General features: G+C 39.8%; 1 protein-coding gene across 1 annotated transcript in view; it reads right to left on the bottom strand.

Annotated features, from left to right (window-relative positions):
- The window catches only part of LOC136883511 (neprilysin-11), a 234708-nt gene that overhangs the window by 115564 nt on the left and 96308 nt on the right, over nt 1–22836 (bottom strand). Inside the window, exons 2-3 of the mRNA XM_067155866.2 lie at nt 12613–12686; nt 639–696 (exon numbers count right to left, since the gene is read on the bottom strand). Of these exons, the coding sequence (XP_067011967.2) occupies nt 639–696; nt 12613–12634 (80 nt within the window). The 5' untranslated portion in view covers nt 12635–12686. The remainder of the gene's footprint in view (nt 1–638; nt 697–12612; nt 12687–22836) is intronic.

The raw sequence follows: 22836 nt of genomic DNA, 5'->3' as shown, positions 1-22836 counted from the left end.
TTTCATAGAAATCAGTCCATTGCATTAAATATCAAGCACCAGGTGAGTTGGTCGTGCGGATAGATCGTGCAGCTGGGAACTTGCATTCGAGAGATGGTGGCTTCGAACCCCACTGTCGATAACCCTGAAGATGATTTTCCGTCGTTTCCCATTTTCACAGCAGGCAAATGCTGGCGCGGTACCTTAATTAAGGCTACGACCACTTCTTCGCACTCCTAGCCCGTTCCTGTCCCATCGTCGCCATAAGACCTGTCTCTGTCGGTGCAATGTAAAGTAAATTAGTAAAACAAAAAATGTACTCGTCATGAAATACCATCGTGCCAGTGACTGGGCCAGACAGATGGTACCTATTTAAACGGAATAGAATCATTGTGAGCCGGGCTGAGTGGATCAGACGGTTGAGGTGCTGGTCTTCTGACCCCAGCTTAGCAGATTCGTTCCTAGCTCAGTCCGGTGATATTTGAAGGTGCTCAAATATGTCAGCCTCGTGTCTGTAGTCTACATTTATTGGCACATGAAATAACTCCTACGTGACTAAATTCTCGCACCTCGGCGTCTCCGAAAACCGTTAATATGTAGTTAGTGGGCAGTAAAGGCAGTAACATTATTATAAGAAATATTGTAGATAATAAACTTACCTTGCATCGTCTAGGACAAGTGGTCTAACTGGTCCTCCAATATCCATGGGGAAGGCACCTGTAAACATAAGAAGACCTTATGAAGTAACTCCAAATTGTGGATTGTGGGAGGTATTCAGTAAATTCACAAAGGCTTGCAGGCTGAATGCTGAAAGGCATAAGTCTAAAGATGTACTATGCTTTCACGGCCCGAACTTGTAGACAATGTATAGGCCTTTGGGTTTATGCCGTGTCATCACCAGTTGGTCTCTCTCTCTCTCTCTCTCTCTCTCTCTCTCTCTCTCTCTCTCTCTCTCTCTCTCTCTCGAAAATTTCAAATATCGAGGTCCTTAATCGGCGGTCATACTTTCGTAATGTGTGTACACCGGTTATACCTCCCTCCCCCTTTCACAACGTCTCGTATCATCTTCTGGTAATCTCCACATAAATTCCTTTCATTATTCAGCTCTGTGCTGTTCTATCCTAGTATCGTTCTTGTATTTTATTTTATTACTTTCTATTTATTTCTTCTCGCACATTCGTTCCTGATTCGTCTGATGTCCTCCCTGTTAAACCTCACGTACACACGGTGTGATGAACATCTTTACTGGAGCACGGCCGACTGGATCCCTTGCTGCACTCCTGGACTACTCCATCTCTCCACAGTTTCATTTCACGACATTATTTTCTTAAATATCAACGAAAATAACCATGAGGATTAATCAATTTAACAGTATTAACCTATGTAACATTCTCCATAACTCTAAATTACGATAAATAGGCAATCAAAGTCAATATCTTTTCCATAAAGGAGTATGCATTTCTACCGGAAATAGTTAGGCCGCCAGCGCCACGTGTCGAACTGGGTAACTACTCCGAGTACAGTGCGTGGACCCGATTGTCAAGGCCGGTAAGGAGCTAGCTAGAGCGACGCATGAAGTCGGCCGTGACTAGAGCTTAATGTTGTTGTCAACTCCCGCTTGGAGCGCTGTGCTAGCACACAGCCAGCCACCTAGTGACAAACGAGAGTACCACAACAGATCCAACAGTGAAATATTCTTAAATACAAACCCTCGTTATTGTAGAAGACTTCCTTCTTCTGAAGACACAGAACAAAGTTCTCTCAGAAACGTAAAGAGATTCACCTTGCTTTATTGACACAGCATAAGCCCAAAAGTGCACATCATTACCACAAGATTATTATTTTTATTATTATTATTATTATTATTATTATTATTAGTATTAGTATTATTATTATTATTATTATTATTATTATTATTATTCCCACGTAAAATATCGTAAAGTGAAAGAGGAATACCTCCGGACCCTCACAATGTTACACCACCATGAAAAGTGCGAAATCAAATATCATCGGGTCAGAATTAAATATGAGTTGAGTATGACTTTACTGAAGGATGGCAGTGAGAGCATGGTACAAGTAATTGCCTGAAGGGGGGTACAACTGGGCAGCTATATCTCCCTTAAAATAATTCTGGAAGAAAAACGAAAAATCTCTAAAGAATAGAGATATCTGAAAACGAAAGTAAAGAATAAAAAAGAATGTGAAAATTGAAAATTACCTTGACCTCGCAAACATTATATTACTAGGGTCGACCCTCTGAGGGTGGGGGATGCGGATGAAGAATACACCCACGGTATCGCCTGCGTGTCATAAAAGGAGACAAAAGTGGGTGCTCAAAGTGTGGTGCACCATGAGACATCTTGCTGTTAGTACCATTACGTGAGTAACACCATGGGTCGACGTTACTTGCGATTAGTACCACCATGTCAGGAACACCATGGGTGTGAGCGCTGCCTGTGATTACCACCATCGTGTGCATCCCACCGTGGCGGGGAGCCAGCGCTCGGCTGCACAGACTAGCAGGAATAGATTACGAGCGTTGCGTTCGAATGGGTTTGTTCTACTGTGTTTAGAACAGGTCTGCGTTACCTATGAGTAGCACCATTCTATATGAGGAACACCATGGGTCTACGTTACATGTAATTAGCCCCACAATGTTGGGAACACCATGGGTCTACGTTGCATATAATTAGCCCCACAATGTTGGGAACACCATGGGTCTACGTTGCATATAATTAGCCCCACAAGGTGAGGAACACCATGGGTCTACGTTGCATATAATTATCCCCACAATGTTGGGAACACCATGGGTCTACGTTGCATATAATTAGCCCCACAATGTGAGAAACAACATGGGTCTACGTTGCATATAATTAGCCCCACAATGTTGGGAACAACATGGGTCTACGTTGCATATAATTAGCCCCACAATGTGAGGAACAACATGGGTCTACGTTGCATATAATTAGCCCCACAATGTGAGGAACAACATGGGTCTACGTTGCATATAATTAGCCCCACAAGGTGAGGAACACCATGGGTCTACGTTGCATATAATTAGCCCCACAAGGTGAGGAACACCATGGGTCTACGTTGCATATAATTAGCCCCACAATGTTGGGAACAACATGGGTCTACGTTGCATATAATTAGCCCCACAATGTGAGGAACAACATGGGTCTACGTTGCATATAATTAGCCCCACAATGTGAGGAACAACATGGGTCTACGTTGCATATAATTAGCCCCACAAGGTGAGGAACACCATGGGTCTACGTTGCATATAATTAGCCCCACAAGGTGAGGAACACCATGGGTCTACGTTGCATATAATTAGCCCCACAATGTTGGGAACAACATGGGTCTACGTTGCATATAATTAGCCCCACAATGTGAGGAACAACATGGGTCTACGTTGCATATAATTAGCCCCACAATGTGAGGAACAACATGGGTCTACGTTGCATATAATTAGCCCCACAAGGTGAGGAACACCATGGGTCTACGTTGCATATAATTAGCCCCACAAGGTGAGGAACAACATGGGTCTACGTTGCATATAATTATCCCCACAATGTTGGGAACACCATGGGTCTACGTTGCATATAATTAGCCCCACAAGGTGAGGAACACCATGGGTCTACGTTGCATATAATTAGCCCTACAATGTTGGGAACAACATGGGTCTACGTTGCATATAATTAGCCCCACAAGGTGAGGAACACCATGGGTCTACGTTGCATATAATTAGCCCCACAATGTGAGAAACAACATGGGTCTACGTTGCATATAATTAGCCCCACAATGTTGGGAACAACATGGGTCTACGTTGCATATAATTAGCCCCACAATGTGAGGAACAACATGGGTCTACGTTGCATATAATTAGCCCCACAATGTGAGGAACAACATGGGTCTACGTTGCATATAATTAGCCCCACAAGGTGAGGAACACCATGGGTCTACGTTGCATATAATTAGCCCCACAAGGTGAGGAACACCATGGGTCTACGTTGCATATAATTAGCCCCACAATGTTGGGAACAACATGGGTCTACGTTGCATATAATTAGCCCCACAATGTGAGGAACAACATGGGTCTACGTTGCATATAATTAGCCCCACAATGTGAGGAACAACATGGGTCTACGTTGCATATAATTAGCCCCACAAGGTGAGGAACACCATGGGTCTACGTTGCATATAATTAGCCCCACAAGGTGAGGAACACCATGGGTCTACGTTGCATATAATTAGCCCTACAAGGTGAGGAACACCATGGGTCTACGTTGTATGTAATTAGCCCCACAATGTGAGGAACACCATGGGTCTACGTTGCATATAATTAGCCCCACAATGTGAGGAACAACATGGGTCTGTATTACGTGTGAGTAGTGCCATTATGTGTGACATACTATGGGACTACGTTACCTGTGATTATTACCACTATAAGGGGCGGTAACCTGGACTTTGGACCTCTTTAGACAAGCATCTTCTCAGGAAATAAGGCATTGTCAATTGGATCCTCTAATTGTTTTGTTTTCACGATCATTTTTTCCCTCACCATTCGTAAAATATTCTAGTCTGAGGATACATTTTGAAGTTTTTATCGTTTCATTCCGTTGCACCTCGTACCATTAGGGTTCGATGACCTAGCTGTTGGGTCGCTTTAAACAGTCATCATCATCATCATCATTATTATTCAATAGGGTCGCAATAGAACAATAGTTGAATAAGGCAGCCCGATGAAAAAAAGACCAAAGCGAGAAGTGGAAATAATGCCAGACTCAGCTAGGTCCCGAGTAATCATCAACGCACACTATCAACCTCTAACAGCAGCGGCGTATTTGAAGGATCGTTTTGAAGCTCTTCATATTAATTTTTATATATTTTTAAAAATATTCCATAGCGCTTCGAAAGAGGACACTCATAATGACACACAGTGGAAAGGATGTGAATAACATATCGGAAACAAACATACACCAATCACCTTAATCAAAAAATAAGCTAAATCTGTGGAAAAAACACAAAAAGGAAAATATAAACTAAGTGGACGAAATAGCTGATAGGACAAGACTTTTGAAGGAAAGGAAGATTTTCTAGTGAATACATTTCTAGTTGTTATAGAAAGATTGATCTCTGAATTGGAGAAAACATTGTGCAAAGACGAATATATCCTAAGTACATTGTAAAGAGTGGTCCTTCCCCATCCGGGAGATAGTGGGTTCGAAACCTAGTCAAATGCTGGGGCTGTACCTCAATTAAGGCCACGGCCGCTTCCTTCCAACTCCTAGGCCTTTCCTATCCCATCGTCGCCATAAGACCTATCTGTGTCGGTGCGACGTAAAACCACTAGTAAAAAAATCATATTGTTACAGAAGAACGTTCAAGGTGAGATAGGTAGTTCATATCACGAATGAAAGGATACTGAATCAAATTGGTGATAGGAGATAGATTTGGATACATTTGACGAGAAGTAGAGAGAGAATGATAAGACACCTCTTAGGACACCTAAGTCTTGTTCAGTTGGTTTTCGAGGGAAGTGTAGGCAGAAAGAAAGTTAGGAGTAGATCAAGGTATGAATATGGCAAGCAGATAGGAGCAGATGTAGAATGTACTAGTTACGGAGAAATGAAAAGGTTAGCACAGGACAGGATGAGATAGAGAGCTGCATCAAACCAGTGTATGAACTGATGACTCAAATAAAATTATTACTATTATCATCATTAATTTTTTATTCAGTTATTAAAAGGACGAGGAAATTAGACAGAAGTTCATGGATATGATTAGTGAGAAGTTTCGAACAGTAGACAGTAAGCAGGTTCAGGATATAGAAAGTGAATGGGTGGCATACAGGGATGCTGTAATAGAAACAGCAAGGGAATGCCTAGGAACAACTGTGTGTAAAGATGGGAAAAGGCGAACATCTTGGTGGAATGATGAAGTGAGAGCAGCCTGTAAACGTAAAAAGGAGGCTTATCAGAAATGGCTCCAAACAAGGGCCGAGGCAGACAGGGATTGGTACGTAGATGAAAGAAACAGAGCGAAACAAATAGTTGTTGAATTACAAAGAAGTCATGGGAAGATTTTGGTAATAACCTGGAAAGGCTAGGTCAAGCAGCAGGGAAACCTTTCTGGACAGTAATAAAAAATCTTAGGAAGGGTGGGAAAAAGGAAATGAACAGTGTTTTGAGTAATTCAGGTCAACTCATAATAGACCCCAGGGAATCACTGGAGAGGTGGAGGGAATATTTTGAACATCTTCTCAATGTAAAAGGAAATCATCATGGTGGTGTTGCAAACAGCCAAGCTCATGGGGAGGAGGAAAATGATGTTGGTGAAATTATGCTTGAGGAAGTGGAAAGGATAATAAATAATCTCCATTGTCATAAGGCAGCAGGAATAGATGAAATTAGACCTGAAATGGTGAAGTATAGTGGGAAGGCAGGGATGAAATGGCTTCATAGAGTAGTAAAATTAGCGTGTGGAGTGTTGGTAAGGTACCTTCAGATTGGACAAAAGCAGTAATTGCACCTATCTACAAGCAAGGAAACAGGAAGGATTGCAACAACTATCGAGGTATCTCATTGATTAGTATACCAGGCAAAGTATTCACTGGCATCTTGGAAGGGAGGGTGCGATCAGTCGTTGAGAGGAAGTTGGATGAAAACCAGTGTGGTTTCAGACCACAGAGAGGCTGTCAGGATCAGATTTTCAGTATGCGCCAGGTAATTGAAAAATGCTACGAGAGGAATAGGCAGTTGTGTTCATGTTTCGTAGATCTAGAAAAAGCATATGACAGGGTACCGAGGGAAAAGATGTTCGCCATACTGGGGGACTATGGAATTAAATGTAGATTATTAAAATCAATCAAAGGCATTTATGTTGACAATTGGGCTTCAGTGAGAATTGATGGTACAATGAGTTCTTGGTTCAGGGTACTTACAGGAGTTAGACAAGGCTGTAATCTTTCACCTTTGCTGTTCGTAGTTTACATGGATCATCTGCTGAAAGGTATAAAATAGCAGGGAGGGATTCAGTTAGGTGGAAATGTAGTAAGCAGTTTGGCCTATGCTGACGACTTGGTCTTAATGGCAGACTGTGCCGAAAGCCTGCAGTCTAATATCTTGGAACTTGAAAATAGGTGCAATGAGTATGGTATGAAAATTAGCCTCTCGAAGACTAAATTGATGTCAGTAGGTAAGAAATTCAATAGAATTGAATGTCAGATTGGTGATACAAAGCTAGAACAGGTCGATAATTTCAAGTATTTAGGTTGTGTGTTCTCCCAGGATGGTAATATAGTAAGTTAGATTGAATCAAGGTGTAGTAAAGCTAATGCAGTGAGCTCGCAGTTGCGATCAGCAGTATTCTGTAAGAAGGAAGTCAGCTCCCAGACGAAACTATCTTTATATCGGTCTGTTTTCAGACCAACTTTGCTTGACGGGAGCGAAAGCTGGGTGGACTCAGGAAATCTTATTCATAAGTTAGAAGTAACAGACATGAAAGTATCAAGAATGATTGCTGGTACAAACAGGTGGGAACAATGGCAGGAGGGTACTCGAAATGAGGATATAAAGGCTAATTTAGGAATGAACTCGATGGATGAAGCTGTACGCAGAAAATGGCTTCGGTGGTGGGGTCATGTGAGACGAATGGAGGAGGATAGGTTACCTAGGAGAAAAATGGACTGTGTTATGGAGGGTAAGAGAAGTAGAGGGAGACCAAGACGACGATGGTTAGACTCGGTTTGTAACGATTTAAAGATAAGAGGTATAGAACTAAATGAAGCCACAACACTAGTTGCAAATCGAGGATTGTGGCGACGTTTAGTAAATTCTCAGAGGCTTGCAGACTGAACGCTGAAAGGCATAACAGTCTATAATGATAATGTACGTATGTATGTAATTATTTTTAATATAGTGTGCTTGACGGTGCATTCATATCAAAAGAAGGCGCTGTAATATCCTTCTCTGCCTAGGCGCACCCAATAGCTAAATTCTCGCACAAGTGCGTAGAACTGACGTCAGAAACATTATGATTCCATAAATGTAACATGACTAGGGGATAATATTTAAAAGAGTACTTAAACATTTGAGTGCCTAATAAATGAAATCATTCCGCATCATCAAATTCCACCAGTAATATGAAATCCGAAACTGTATTGAATGTTACGCTAATATTAACAACATGATGCCATAACGATTAGTACAGAAGATAAGAATCAGATATATAGCATTTCATTTGTTAAGGAATGTGGAATTATAGATCATGTAATACGCACTACTCCCCCATGTCATCGAACTGCCTGAGTCATCAGTAGCGAGTTCGATTCCAGCTGACACAGGGAGGCTGCATCTATGGGGTCATCAATTTCGTTCAGACCTCCTGAGGTTGGCCTACGTTTAAAATCCACGGGCCGGGCTGAATGACTCAGACGGTTCAAGCGCTGGCCTTCTGACCCCAACTTGGCAGGTTCGATCCTAGCTCAGCCTGGTGGTATTTGAAGGTGCTCAAATATGTCAGCCTCGTGTCGCGTAGATTTACTGGCATTTAAAAGAACTCATGTTGGGGCTAAATTCCGGGACCTCGGCGTCTCCATAACCGGAAAAATAGCGTCACGTAAAGCCAATAAAATTATTATTATTAAAAATCTACAGACTCGTATCTTTTATCCACTACAGGGAAGAGCATAGATTCGTGGCTATGTTTTGGGGCTTAAAAGGTGAGTGAACGAGTACAGATTACAACCACAGGGGAGGTAAATAGTTCCGATAAATCGAAAGAGAATAGATACATAAAAATGAGAACGGCAAGGCTCATGAACGTGAGAAAATGAAAGGCATTCCAGACCTGGTAAATATAATACTAATGTAATTATTATCCAGCGCTTTGGTGTAGATGTAGCCTGCCTGTATTTTTTCCCAGGCGCTGGGTTTGGTTTGCGGCCAGTTCAAGGATTTTACATTTTTTAATATAATTTGCTTTATGTCGCACTGGCACAGACACGTCTCATTGCGACGATGGGATGGAAAAGGGCTATGAGTTGAAAGGAAGTGGCCGCAGCCTTAATTAATGCACAGCCGCTGCTCAAGGATTTTAATTCTGGACTGAGGAGCAGAACGGGATTCACTAGATACCAGATTTTCTCAAGCTCCTATTTACAGGAAGGAATCGCACAGTGAGAAGTTGACGCAACTGATAACTCTAATTCCATATATAACCCCAGCCCTGAAACATATCCATGTTAAATAGATAGGTTTTATTTTAGATCCTGAAGAAAGTGCGTGGGTTTCAGGAAAAGGCACTGGAGTAGAAGTGTACCCTCTGGTCGCAGGAAAGTACAGTAGCTGCACCAGGAGCACATGCAACAGTACTGTGCAAAGATGAAATCCGGGTACGACTACACGTGTCCAAATGGTGTGATCAACACGGAAGATTTTACGGCGAATCCAAATACGTTTAACCATCGGCAGCAGCCCCGTAGGACAATGGCTGCTCAGCCCGTAGGCCTCCAGATTATGAGGTGTCGTGTGGTCAGCACGACGAATCCTCTCGGCCTCAGTTATAACCATGTAGACTGAGTGGACCTCGAAGAAGTTTTCAGATCCAGGTAAAACTCCTTGACCTGGCCGAGGAACGAACCCGGGTCCTCCGCGTAAGAGCCAGGCACACTATCATTACACCGCGGGTGTGCCAAAGAAAGTACAGGGTGCGTTGGGAAGCGAGCACGGATACCGTGCAACCGACTACCTCTCTTACGGTCAATCGACCCGAATCGATTATAGATATCGATAATGTGGATACACACAGAGGGTAGCCATTTTACACAAATCCCAGAGTTTGTTTTGAGTGAAGGATAATTTGTTATTAGTATGTAATTCTACATCGTATTTAATGTGACATACAGTTCCTCTCTAACACCAATAACTGTGAAACAGTCGTGTATCTTGGATAGCCAGTTGTTTAACATGATCAAGCCAAGAAAGTTCGCAGCTCAGTTAACCACTCGACGCCAAAAGGCACACAGTACCTTTCAAGAAATAATAATAATACAGTAATAATAATAATAATAATCATAATCATAATACCGGAAGGTACACCCGCCCCGATCATTCAAAAGAAGAGTCTTGAAAATGCCATCTTAAAGCTAAAACGCGCAGCAACTAATACAAGAAGTTTGGACATTTCCCTACAGATGTCTCTACTCTAAACTTATGTTATGCCCTCTGGTGTGAAGAATGACTATTTACATTGTAAAGTAAATTGATATTTTAAGGTTTAATAAACTGAATTGATTATTCTTTGTTTTTTTGGCGTGTTAAAGTTTGCAACATTTCTATCTCTTCCCGCCAACTAAAGATCTTGGCCAATAGAAAATTTTGTATATTTATTTTTCAGCCAATCAACTGTGTGTTTTGTTTATTTAATTACCCAATCAAATTTGGTTGTGTGTGGGGCCTTAGCCCAGAGTATTCTGGGACTTTACTCTCAGGTATAAAAGCTGGAACATTTTCCGACCAGGTTGTCTTATTGATCGTTGCAGTCTACAGAGTGTGTGTTAATAGAGGAGGCGGGGCGCCTCGTCCATCGTCGAGAAATCAATCAGCTCAAGGTAGTGGCAGTCCTGGTTTAACTAAGTGATAGTCCTTGAATGCTAGCTCGAGGGGAAGGTTTCCAATCTTTAATAATATAAATTTCAACTTTAAATGTAAATTTCAAACATCTAATGTAAATTTCAAACCAGCCAAAGGAACTTAACCGAAATCAGAGAATAGAGAGTGAACTACCCCCTCGTGCTCCCTATCTACTTGATTTTGAGGTGACTACGATTTCGTAACCTTTTTCAGTTTGTAATCTTCGTTACTTAAATATTTTCTCTGTGTAGTCACCTCTGAAACTTCGGGCCATAACCCCAAATAGGGTTTAAAACTTTTCATTTCAATTTTCAAGGAGCGCAAGTGCCCGCCTCCTCACCATTTTTGTTTTTCGGCCAGTAACTTAACCTGATATTTTTTCACAAAGGCATGGTGGAATGGGTACTCGATACCCCCTGTTTATCTATATTTCATTACATTTATGTAAGACATGAATACTGCTTTGATTTTCGTAAAATGTTGGTTGTGCCTTTGATAGGCCTGAACTTTTCTGGAAATAGGTTCCTAAGTGTAAATTTTATGGAGCAAAGACTCTCTTTCAATTAATGTAATGGTTGAATGGTGCCTTTGGAAGGCTGTAATGTCATAAGGTTCGGTCAGTAGTCTCCTAGGTAAACTTGTAGAGCAAAGATGCTCTTACTATTGTGTAAAAGAAATTGGAAGATCCATCATCCCCTTGACTGTTGATTGAATGGAACAGTAGTGCCCAAGTAGCATGTGTAAATTGGGAGCTTTAAGCTCAGATTGTTAGTTGGCAATTTGTTGATTATTCAGATTTTTTTCTACATTGTACCTAAATTAACGAGCTAGTCCTGTACCTGGAATCTTGTTTTCACTTAGCGAATTGTTTGTTAAAATTTAACATCTGAAAAGAAACCAAGAAAAAGTGCATAGAAAGAAATATAGCTTTAATTTTAAAGTTTTAAATAAATCTTCTGATTGCCTTATATCGAGCCATTCATGCCCGCACCTTCCTACACCTCTGTCCACTACGGAATCACGGTAACAATAATAATAAATGGGTAGAAAAAGAATGTCATTAGTAAAGCCTGGATTTTTATGCAGCAACAGGTTAGATTGCAAATTAATTTGGTTAATAGGAAGTGTCGGCCACCCGCTCTTCCATGATGTAGCAAGAGTAACATAAATTATAGGGGTTCTGATGGGCAGTACCCCTAACGTTTATGCAGACCCCATAGCATAGGCGTTGTGAAGGTAGACTATACTTGCTACTCGCTTCAGCAAGTTTGCATTCTAAGCTATTAATGCATAAAAATCCGGGCTCTAGTCATTAGGGAGCGGGCGAGAAGAATGGAAGTGACGCCTCAACTGACGAGGAACACCTACAACGAGAAGGTTCTACCTTATGGGGCTAAACTGAGGCATCTAGACAATGTTGGTAAACCTGAGTGGATGTATACAGCAGGAACATTGTATATAATTGGCGAAGGTGTGTTTGAAGATACAAGGAAGGTAGAAAAAATGTTAAGAAAAATTCTAGGTCCAAATGAAAAAAAAAGAGGATGAGGAGACTTAAACATAACAAAGAATTGTATCAGAGAACAGAAGAAGTGGTTCAATCGATAAGGAAGAGAAGGTTACAGTTCTATGGACAATTCTTGAGGATGGAGGGTAACAAATTAATTCTTCAGGAAGCGGAAGACAGAGCTAAAATGGATTAGAGAAGTGAGGTTGGACTTGAGGAAGATGGGAGTTCTGGAAGATTACTTTATGGAGAGAGATCGACTTAGACAACTCTCAAAATGTTCCGTGGTTTTCAGGAGACTGGGGAAACACTAATGAGAAAAGGGTGATCCTATACGCAAATATACAGAAGAAAGAAGTAGGAGAAATAATAAAAAGATACCTTCAGAGTAGACAAAAAATACCACTAACATTGTCAAACATGGTCCATAGACGTCCGAAACGAAGGATATTTGTATTTAAATGAGACAATAAACAGAAAATTACTCACCTGAATATTTGCTATCATCCATTCTAATCCGTTAAATTTATCCAGCCAGTGTTGAATATGAGAAATTATATCGTCTGTAACAAAAGAAAATGATATACTGATTAGCAAAATTCATGTCTCTTGACTCCTCCTACAGTACATAAATTAGGCTTTAAGTAACTGAGACGTTAGTCCGAAATATGACACAAAAATTAATGTCTGTGTTATTTTATTTATTTATTTATTTATTTATTTATTTATTTATTTATTTATTTATTTATTTATTTATTTATTTATTTATTTATTTGGCGTGACTCAGGCTATGAAGCCTGCTGTTAAGCCAAACCATCTTATATGTCCTACGTTGTATAAATTAGAGAGTCTTAAGTTCCCTAATTATCATAATTAATTATTGAAAATGAACGAATGAATGAATGAATGCTCTTCCCAGTCACGGATGATCACCAACTGAGGAGGGAGTAATCAAAACTATTACCTGGAATTCGTTTTTGATACTCGTAGCACAACATCATACCAGAGATATTCCAATTAGAAATGTTACAAGAATTTTTAAAATATATTATACATACCCAATAAATATTAGGCAACCTTTGTCGTGCAAGGTATTTCCTAGACCATAACCACGTTATAGAGCCCAGGATACCTCCTCCTGTATAGTCTTACAGCATATGAATGGACGAAGAGAATGAACAGAATCCCCCCTCCCACAGTCACGGATGACTACCAAGTGTGGGAGAGAGCATCCGTCAATCGCAATCACATGCAACCAAACTTATTTGCATAACAAATGATTAAACTATAATTTACTGCTTCAGTACACATTCGATGAACGCTATTTAGACATATCTTTGGAACTTAAACGAACTGAGGCTTCTGAGGTATTTCCTGGATTCCTGGTTTCTTCCATTCTCTGTTTAATAACTTAGCAAATGTGTGAAGTTTAGCTTCAATTTTACATATCTCTTCGACATACATACATTTCTCGTTTTTACTACCGAGCGAGTTGGCGGTGCGGTTAGGGGCGCGCAATGTGAGCTTGCATTCGGGAGATTAGTGGGTTTGAACAACACTGTCGGCAGCCCTGAAGATGGTTTTCCATGGTTTCCCATTTTTACACCAGTTAAATGCTAGGGTTCTACCTTAATGAAGGCCTCGGCTGCTTCCTTCCCACTTCTAGCCCTTTCTTAACCCATCGTCGCAATAAAGCAACTTATAAAAGAAAAAGCTCGTTTCTTTACCACCTTAAAGCAGATGTGCCGTTTCCATATGCGTATTACTTAAAATACATTCATTTGCGTTATTTTTTATCTAATAGCTTTATTTTTGTAAACTCTCATCAACCACCAAATTATTCCTCTCATTCCCCTTTCAATTAACGTTTGCGTCCTTAATGCCATATTTTTACTTATTTTGCAAAATTCTACAAGTGTTCTCTTGCTGTTACATCCTATTCTTATTATTTTTCTTTCTATGTATTTCACTCTTTGTAATAACTTCTACAAAATCTCCTGATGAGTTCCTTTCCCAATAGCAGCTCATTGCTATTCCTTCTAGTAGCTTCTTCACCCCCATTCACCTGCAACCTTCATTTTGATGTTTCATTTGGTTCTGATATATTACGCCTAGAATTTCACACCGAACGAGTTTGCCATGCAGTTAGGGGCGCGCAGATGAGAGCTTTCAATCGGGAGCTAGTGGGTTCAAACCCCACTGTCAGCAGTCCTGAAGATGGCATTCCGTGGTTTCCCTTTTCACAGAAGGCAAATGTTGGGGCTGTACCTTAATTACAGCCACGACCGCATCCTTTATATTCCTAGCCATTTCCTGCACCATCGTCTCCATAAGACCTATCTGTGTCGATGCGACGTAAAGCCAATTGCATAAATTTAAAAACCTAGATTTTCACCACCTCTACCCCTTTGTAATCTCTTCTATTCATTTCAAATTATTAAATGTCATTGTTTCAATATCTTGCTTATACAGATAACAGGTAGATGAAAGAAAATATGATCCTGGCTGTGGAACAGTAAATGTTACAGTGTCGATAGTTACAGAAAGGCAGTTCAATCATTCATATCTTATTGTTTGTCACTGTGTACTCTCAGGTTTAGTGATACGGAAATAATATGGAAGGAAAAGTCGGAATGCGGCTCTTTTGAGACCACTGCCGCAAGTCTTGACATACAATAAGTATCACACGAGAGTTATTTTCGAAATTATATATCTAGGAAATAAAAGCAAAGTCATCATCGTAGAGGATATGAATGTCCTGGGAGGGATGGAAGGTAGAGGCTTCCACTGTCTGTAACCTCGGCACTTGTTGGGGTGAGTGGTTAGCTCTACGCCCGGCCATCTTAGCCCCCAGGAATTAAAAATATACGAGTATTTTATGAAGACGGTAAATCAAGCCATTGCTGTTAATTTTCAAATCAATATCCGGCTCAGTAGCTAAATGTTTAGGGTGCCGCCCTTTAGTCACAGAGGTCCCGGGTTCGATTCCCGGCAGGGTCGGGAATTTTATCCATCATTGGTTGATTCCGCTGGCACGGGGGCTGGGTGTACGTGTCGTCTTCATCATCATTTTATCCTCATCATGAGGCGCAGGTCGTCTGCGGGCGTCAGATCAAAATACCTGCACTTAGCGAGCCGAACATATCCTCAGATACTCCCGGCACTAAAATCCATACGCATTTCATTTCATCGGAACACTGGACATTGGCGCGGAGCCGAACTTCCGCTGTGGGCGAGACATACAGAGCCATAGCACACTGAAAGAATCGTAAGCTATAACGGACTCACCCTCTCAGCTCTTTTGAAAATAATACCCGTGATATTCACCCTTATCTTCGTACAAGGAGATTTAAAACAATTGTTGGATTTATTTTCAGTGTCCAAAGATTCAAAACATAATTCCAAAGTAGGTAGTAAGTAGGTAGGCTATTAGGTTATTATATTTATTAGTTTAATGAATCTTAGCATTATAACTACTTGACACTCGACAATTAATTCAACTCAGTTCTCTAGCCTACCGCCTGACTATGAGTCATGCTCATGACCACTCAAAATTATCTTTGTATATTGGGGAAAAACCGCGTCTCTCTGTTCGCATGTCGCATCATCCCACAATCATCGAATCACGAGATTATCGGAGTACGTGGACAGAGAGTAAGTGAGCCGATAGATGAAATAACTTAACTGAAACAGACGTTGAATCAGAAAACAGAGAATACAGTGGAATTTCCGAAAGACTACGCACCTGGGCGACAATCCTATACGCAGATCATTGGGGAATGTGTATACAGATATTTTTTCATCTAATTCTATTTAATGGAACTGTCACTGTGGAGGGAAGGCTTTGGAACATCAAAACTTGATTCGAAGAGGTGACTGCAGGAGAAACCTTAATCTGCAAGCAGTTCGTAGAAATAACACCAGATGGCAGCAGCGAGTATTGAATGCTGTTGCTGCTGTCTATCACTACACACTACTGTACATAGATATAATAGGACCAGTGACTTTAATGTACAATGAATTGCATCACTGTATCGATTCCGTAACTGAACGAAATCAAATGAATCGGTTCAGTAAAATGAATTGAATATCACGTTACTACGTTGGTGGGCTAGAGGGATTAGTCGTAGGCGCAGCCATCACAACTCCCAGGAATCGTGAGGTTGAAAAAACTTTGGTTACTATGTAAACAAAAAGACGTGAGCCTGAGAAAGAGAAGGAGGTAGCTTGAGTAACCGTAGTCCACAGTTGGCTGTTTCGATATAAATAAATAAATAAATAAATAAATAAATAAATAAATAAATAAATAAATAAATAAATAAATAAATAAATAAATAAATAAATAAATAAATAAATAAATAAATAAAATGTGTACTGTATGCTGGGTATTCACCTTGAAGGCTGGTTTGATCCTCATAGCTCTGCTAACAGCTGTAATGATAGCCTAGCCGTCACCGCAGTGGCATACTAGGGAAATGAGGAGTGAGGTAGTTGCCCGTTGCTTTCCCCGCCGAGCCAGAAGTTCCTATTAAATATCAGTCTGCCGATGCCACTGAAATGCATGCACCAACTGACCCCATGAGCGATATTTTCACACCATTCATAACAGGGTCTGGCTGGATAAGAAATGGCATTACTAGCATCGCTCGTGCCTTGGTCACTTTCATACTGTCAAAGCCATGGATGAGACTGAGGCAAATCAATGAAAGTAACAAATTTATTCGAGCCCATACCAGAAGACATAGTGGACTGCGAACACTACATCTGGCCAGCAAAGACATAAAGAAAGAAAGAAAGAAAGAAAGAAAGAAAGAAAGAAAGAAAGATCCTGTTTTAAGAAGACAGGAGATTAAAATATTGTCGTAAATTTTTCAAATTACTTAACCGTGAATTCTTTAACTTCTTCAAGATTCTGATAATCTATTTAATCTACTTCTAGTTAATATTTATGCGTTTTTAAGTCACGATGACAAATGAGATCATACGCCTGTAGTCTTTCAAGTGTGCCATCTCTAAGGTCAAGCCGTGATAGTTCCCACATCAGTGACTGACCTACACCTTGACAGCTAGACGAAGGTTACTCCCGCACTCAGTTACGTAACACTTACATCACAATAATAGTGTCTTAATCTGACAACCAGAATCTGGAAATAAAATTAAAAATGGAGGCATGCAACAAGTAATTATCCTTATTACAGTACAGTGAGCACGTCAGCTTCTGTTTCCTCCGTCAGTGCCGTCAAAGTACAGACCACGCCAGAGTAAAATCGGTGTATAAACTTTGGTGTTAGCAAGAATGATATTTTTTTTTGTTTCGTTATGCGCAATAAAGGGGCGCGTTTAAACTTATTAGCACTTTTTTTTTTCTTCTCGCCCAGTACATCTTCATCCTCCTGCTGTGTTCCTTTTTACGTTCAGTCCATCCCGTATTTAGTCGGACAGGTTTTACAGAAAATTTGTATTTGTGAATTAAAGTTCTGAATTTTATTCTATTGTGAATGGTTTCTTGATTAGTGCCAATTTGATTTAGATTTTCACTGATTTATTTTAGGCAATTACTGTTATTTTTCATTGATAAGGCTAAGGTTGAAATATTCTTAGTCTTTTTTACCCATTGTGTATACGTGACCATAAAATTGTAATTGCCGTTTCCTGATTGTATTTGTGATTTTTTTTCTGTAACCTGATCTCGTCCCTTAACAATGATTTATTTATCTATTTATTTATTTACTTTTATTTTTTATTTATTTTTATATTTTTATTTATTTATTTATATTTATTTATTTATTTATTTATTTATTTATTTATTTATTTATTTATTTATTTAACAGCCAACTGTGGACTACGGTTACATAAACTTCCTGCCTCTCCTCCTTAGGCGTACACCTTCTTGTTTACATTGTACCCGAAGTTTTTTCAATCGAACCTTCCTTTTCAGTCGTTCTTCCGCTGAGATATTCCACGGCTTAGCAGGTTTTTCTGTGGATCATCCCTCAAGCCCGCAACTTTCCTCCTAAAGATGGTTCTCATCATTATGTCCTATGGTTTCGTATCATTTAGCCGCATATGTTTTTGCACCTCTTTCAGCGACGGGGGTGAGATACCATATTTCCTGTAAAGAGAGCAATGTGTGTGTGCCAATCTCTCCGGGTTCATTCTCTTCACGTGACCATAAAAAGTTAACCTTCGCTTCTTCATAACGAATGTGATCTTTTAGACTGTGGCATACAGTTCCTTGTGTTAGACGTAAGATGGACCCTCAGATATTTTCTGAGGACCCAAAACCTTTCTGAAGAACTTCCTTTCCTTTTTCTCAATTGAGATATCTTCCATTTTTCCCAGTGTTTCTGCAGCGTAAAGGAACGCCGGTCTGACCATTACGCAGTAGTGTCTCAGTATAGCCTCGTAGGAGATTAGTTTGGGTCTTTAAGTAACATGGTACATTTTAAATGCCAATTCAATCTTCCTTGCTCTCTCCCCCAGTGCTTCCTTTTCACTGTCATTCGGTGTAATAATCTCACCGTGGTACTTAAATTTGATGGTCCTCCAGAAAATTTCTTAAAGCGTCTCAAATTTGTATTCGAAACTGTCTTTTACGATTCCATATACTCGGTCTTTTCAAAGGAGATCCATAAGCCTGTTATTGCAGCTATTTTCGAAGAATTTCCACCTGTTTCACTGCTGTCTGTAAACCGTCTGGTAGGAGCACAACATCACTGAAAGCCAAACTATCAAGAATTATTATTATTATTATTATTATTATTATTATTATTATTATTATTAAATATACTCTCTGCAGGCTCCACTACATGCGTAGTACTACATGCAAATTAACTAATCTTATATATTTGTATGAAAATCATTGATTACATTTTAGCATACATATTTGGTCATGGCTATTGTTCGTGACTCTTTCTCAGTGCTAGAAAGTTTAAAAAAAGAATTCACAAATTTTTCAAATGGTTTTGAATAGTTTTTGATTATGACAGACTTTTGTATTGGCCAGTTGCCTACCATACTAACATTGTTTATTAACATTTCTCTCTCACACTCCACTACACTCGAATATTAAGTGGTCTACTGTTTGGGGTCCTCTGTTGCAGGAACACTTGGGACTGCGTACAATTCTAAGCCTGTACAGATGCGATGATGTGTTTCCAAGGCCAGTTACTATTGTTGTCCTATTTGGCGTTAGGTTGATTTTGGTTGTAAGTCTACCTTCAACTGTTGGAAAGAATTCTTTTGTGATTGTACCCTTTGAATTTCCAGTATGGAGTCAATTGTTATTCTACTGTCCGTATGTATAGTTGCTCTGAGCCCATTAGGACTACGCAAAGTACTTAGAGACAGGCATTTGCCTTTCTTTGTGCCCACACTTCCTTCATTCGTTTGCTGTGTGCTTCTTTTCTCTCTTGAGACCATGTTGTTCCGGTCTTCTTCCTTGGTTCCTCCTCTCGGTCAACTTGCCACTTATGAACTTTGGCTCTGAAGATAACCTGGCTTTGGATGTCTTCAGGTGTAATTCCTGCCAGTTTGAGGTCTGTTTTAATTTCGCCAATCCATTTTATTGTGTCCGTTTTGGCTTTACTTCGGTTTTCATAAAATTCAACTATTTGCTTGGTAAGTCTATCTGGCTTCATCCTTTTTATATCTCCAAAGAATCTTAATCTGCGTTTTCTGATGTGGCTGTGAATGTTAGAAAATTGTTTGATTTCCTGTTTCCCTCTAAGGCGGTACTGTTCATCTACGAGTTTTGGGCCTAAAATTTTTCTAATGATCTTACGTTCCTTTTTCTGAATATTTTCTAGATCAGTTTTCCTGTTCAAAATTATTGTCTCTGATCCATAGAGGCATTCTGGTTTTATTACTGTATTATAGTGTCTTAGTTTTGCATGCTTGGAGAGACACTTTTTGTTATAGATATTTTGGGTGAGTCTATTTGCAGTTTCCATTTTTTTGGCATCTAACTTCGTTGGCTTTTGTTTCTATTCCATTCTCCTGAATTATTTCACCGAGATATTTGAATTGCTGGACCCGATTTATTTTGCCATATTTTGTCTCCATGAATTTAGGGGCTTCTTTGCTGCAGGTCATGTATTCAGTTTTTCAAACGATATTTGGAGGCCTACTTTTTCCGCTGTTTCTTTCAGGAGTTCGATCTGGTTTATGGCTGTTGAAATGTCACGAGTTAAGATTGCCAGATCGTCCGCAATTCAGCGATGGAGAATGGACATAATCTCAAGTACACGAAGGTATCTCCATCCGCACTTAAAATTATACTAGTCCCTATTAAATAATTAATAATTTTATTTTGCTTTACTGTAAGTCTCAGTAACCACTTGTACGGTTTTCGGAGATACCGAGGTGCCGGATTTTGTCCCGCAGGAGTTCTTTTAACGTGCCAGCAAATCTACCGACACGGGGCTGACTTATTTTAACAACTTCAAATATCACCGGACTGAGCCAGAATCGAACCTGCCAAGTTGGGGTCAGAAGGCCAGTGCCTCATACATCTGAGCCACTCAGCCCGGCGATTAAAAAATTACAATTGTAGGCTACATTGTGTACTTACATACAATTACCGTATTTACATATACTTATTATTTCCATAATATTTACAGGATCTGTTGTACATTATCTAGTAATTTTACTTACACTCTCCTGAATTCTCATATACACAGTGTGGTTGAAAAAAGTGAACCGCATAGACCTATATGAGCGTTAGAGAGTTGGTCATACTGATAAATAATTTGAAAAAATAATTGTCTGATGAATTTAGCGATTCAGTTCGCTTCGCAGGTGAATTCAAATCCGCAATGTGCGGCGAAGTTGCTAAATTTCCACTAGACACTATTGCTGGTTTATGAGATTGCTCTGCATCAGCGTAACAAAGCTTTCGCGATGACTTGAGATTTGTATAAAGAACAGGGGCACGGCCCATCAGCACCCCTAGCATTTATGTTACTCCCACAATATTACGGAATGGCGGGCTAGACGACACTTCCTATTAACGAAATTACGTTTCATTCTAACATATTACTGCCTAAAAATCTATGACCGTAAACGAGGCTCTAGGCCAATCGCTCAAAGTAGCAGGAATTAATTTGATAACTCCGTATTTCTCGGATGGTCAATTTTATGTCCCTTGTTCCACGCTTGCAATTCAGGAATTTATTCATTTACACTCCTAATAGTGAGATAGGTATTATTATTTACCCTAAGCCACTAGATTCATTATTTCGCAGTTAGAAATAATGTAAATAATTAACGAATCCATACTTATAATGCGCGATAAATTCAAAAAGTTAGTATACTCCTGGGAAAACATGTACCGGTATTTCAATTTCCATTTGTGATGTATTATCTAGTGTTTGTTGAAATGTTACATTCTTTTACAACAACAAAATTATGCGTATTACTTCATTACCTGTAAACTTCGTAAATACATCGTTGGGGACATTAAGGAATAACTTAAAAATTAAATAAATAAATAAATAAATAAATATTAGGCATAACAAAGAGCTTCGCCGGCATTTAGAAAGCATAACATCAGCCATGAGAAAGAGGAGAGTTATCTTCTACGATCACACAGTCACAAAGGACGACAAGAGACTGACCTCAATAAACTTCAACGCCTTTTCTAGAGAAAAGGGGACAAATGCGCTAAATGGACGAAACTGGTTCGAAAAGACCTAGAATTTTTTTAAAATACATCCCTAAGATATATTCAACGGGGATAAATTTAGAATGCTGATCAGAACATCGGACACTCTCCACTCTCCAGTGTGTAAATATTAATCACGAACAAATTAGCTGAATAATATAGATTTTGTTCCGAAACGTGAATATATACCTTATACTAATCAGAGACTTATTTTAACAACGTCAGAAGAAAGGAGCAGAAATCCTGGCCTTTCGAAGAGTGAAGGTTAATAAATGGACGGGCAACGAAGGCTTGTAAATTGATGACCCTTCCAAGGTCTCTCTCTCGTCATCCCTTCAGTCGAGTGAAACTCGCAGTCCTCCTAGATCATGTCTCCCCATTCAATTCTATTGCGATCAGCTTCTTTCTGTTCAGAGTTGGTCATGTCACTTTGACGCCATCTACACTTCGTTGTATTAGAATTCCAGTCCTCTTTTATCACTCACTATTCCGAGCATGACATCTCGATATGTAGTCCGAGAAGGATAGCTTTCAGTCTTATCCTCCCATTCGAGGAGATCTCTGGCTTGACCTGGTCCAAGATTTTCTTCTTACTAAATCTGACTGCCCATCGTATTCCCAGCAGACGTCACCAACACCAAAGCTCAAATGCATCAGGACCCAAGTTATACTCTGCATTTGGTACTCTCGCTGATATATCTACTTTTACAGATATATTTAAGCTTACCAGTACATTCCTTTCAAAAGCCTTCCACCGCTGGACTTGAGGGGAGCAGTCAACTTCAGGAATATGTTAGAACCAAAGAAGACGTAAACCTAAAAATATGTTGGCTTCAGCAGAGAAATTAATTGAGTTTGTGAAGGAAAGTCTGATAGGTGACTAAAATGAGCTGGCTGCAATAGAAAATTGAATCTAATCTTTTTTTTTTTGGTATCACTGTTATTCCAACCCACCTTTTGGTTAACAAACAAAATAAAGGCAATTACTACTCTGAGAGGAACTACAACTGAGCAACCCAGTCCTAAAACTGTGGGGAGGGAGCGAGTGG

Source organism: Anabrus simplex, chromosome 11 (assembly GCF_040414725.1).
Source record: "Anabrus simplex isolate iqAnaSimp1 chromosome 11, ASM4041472v1, whole genome shotgun sequence".
NCBI lineage: Eukaryota > Metazoa > Arthropoda > Insecta > Orthoptera > Tettigoniidae > Anabrus > Anabrus simplex.
Note: the sequence above shows the minus strand (reverse complement) of the source record. Positions and strands in the feature narration are given on the sequence as shown.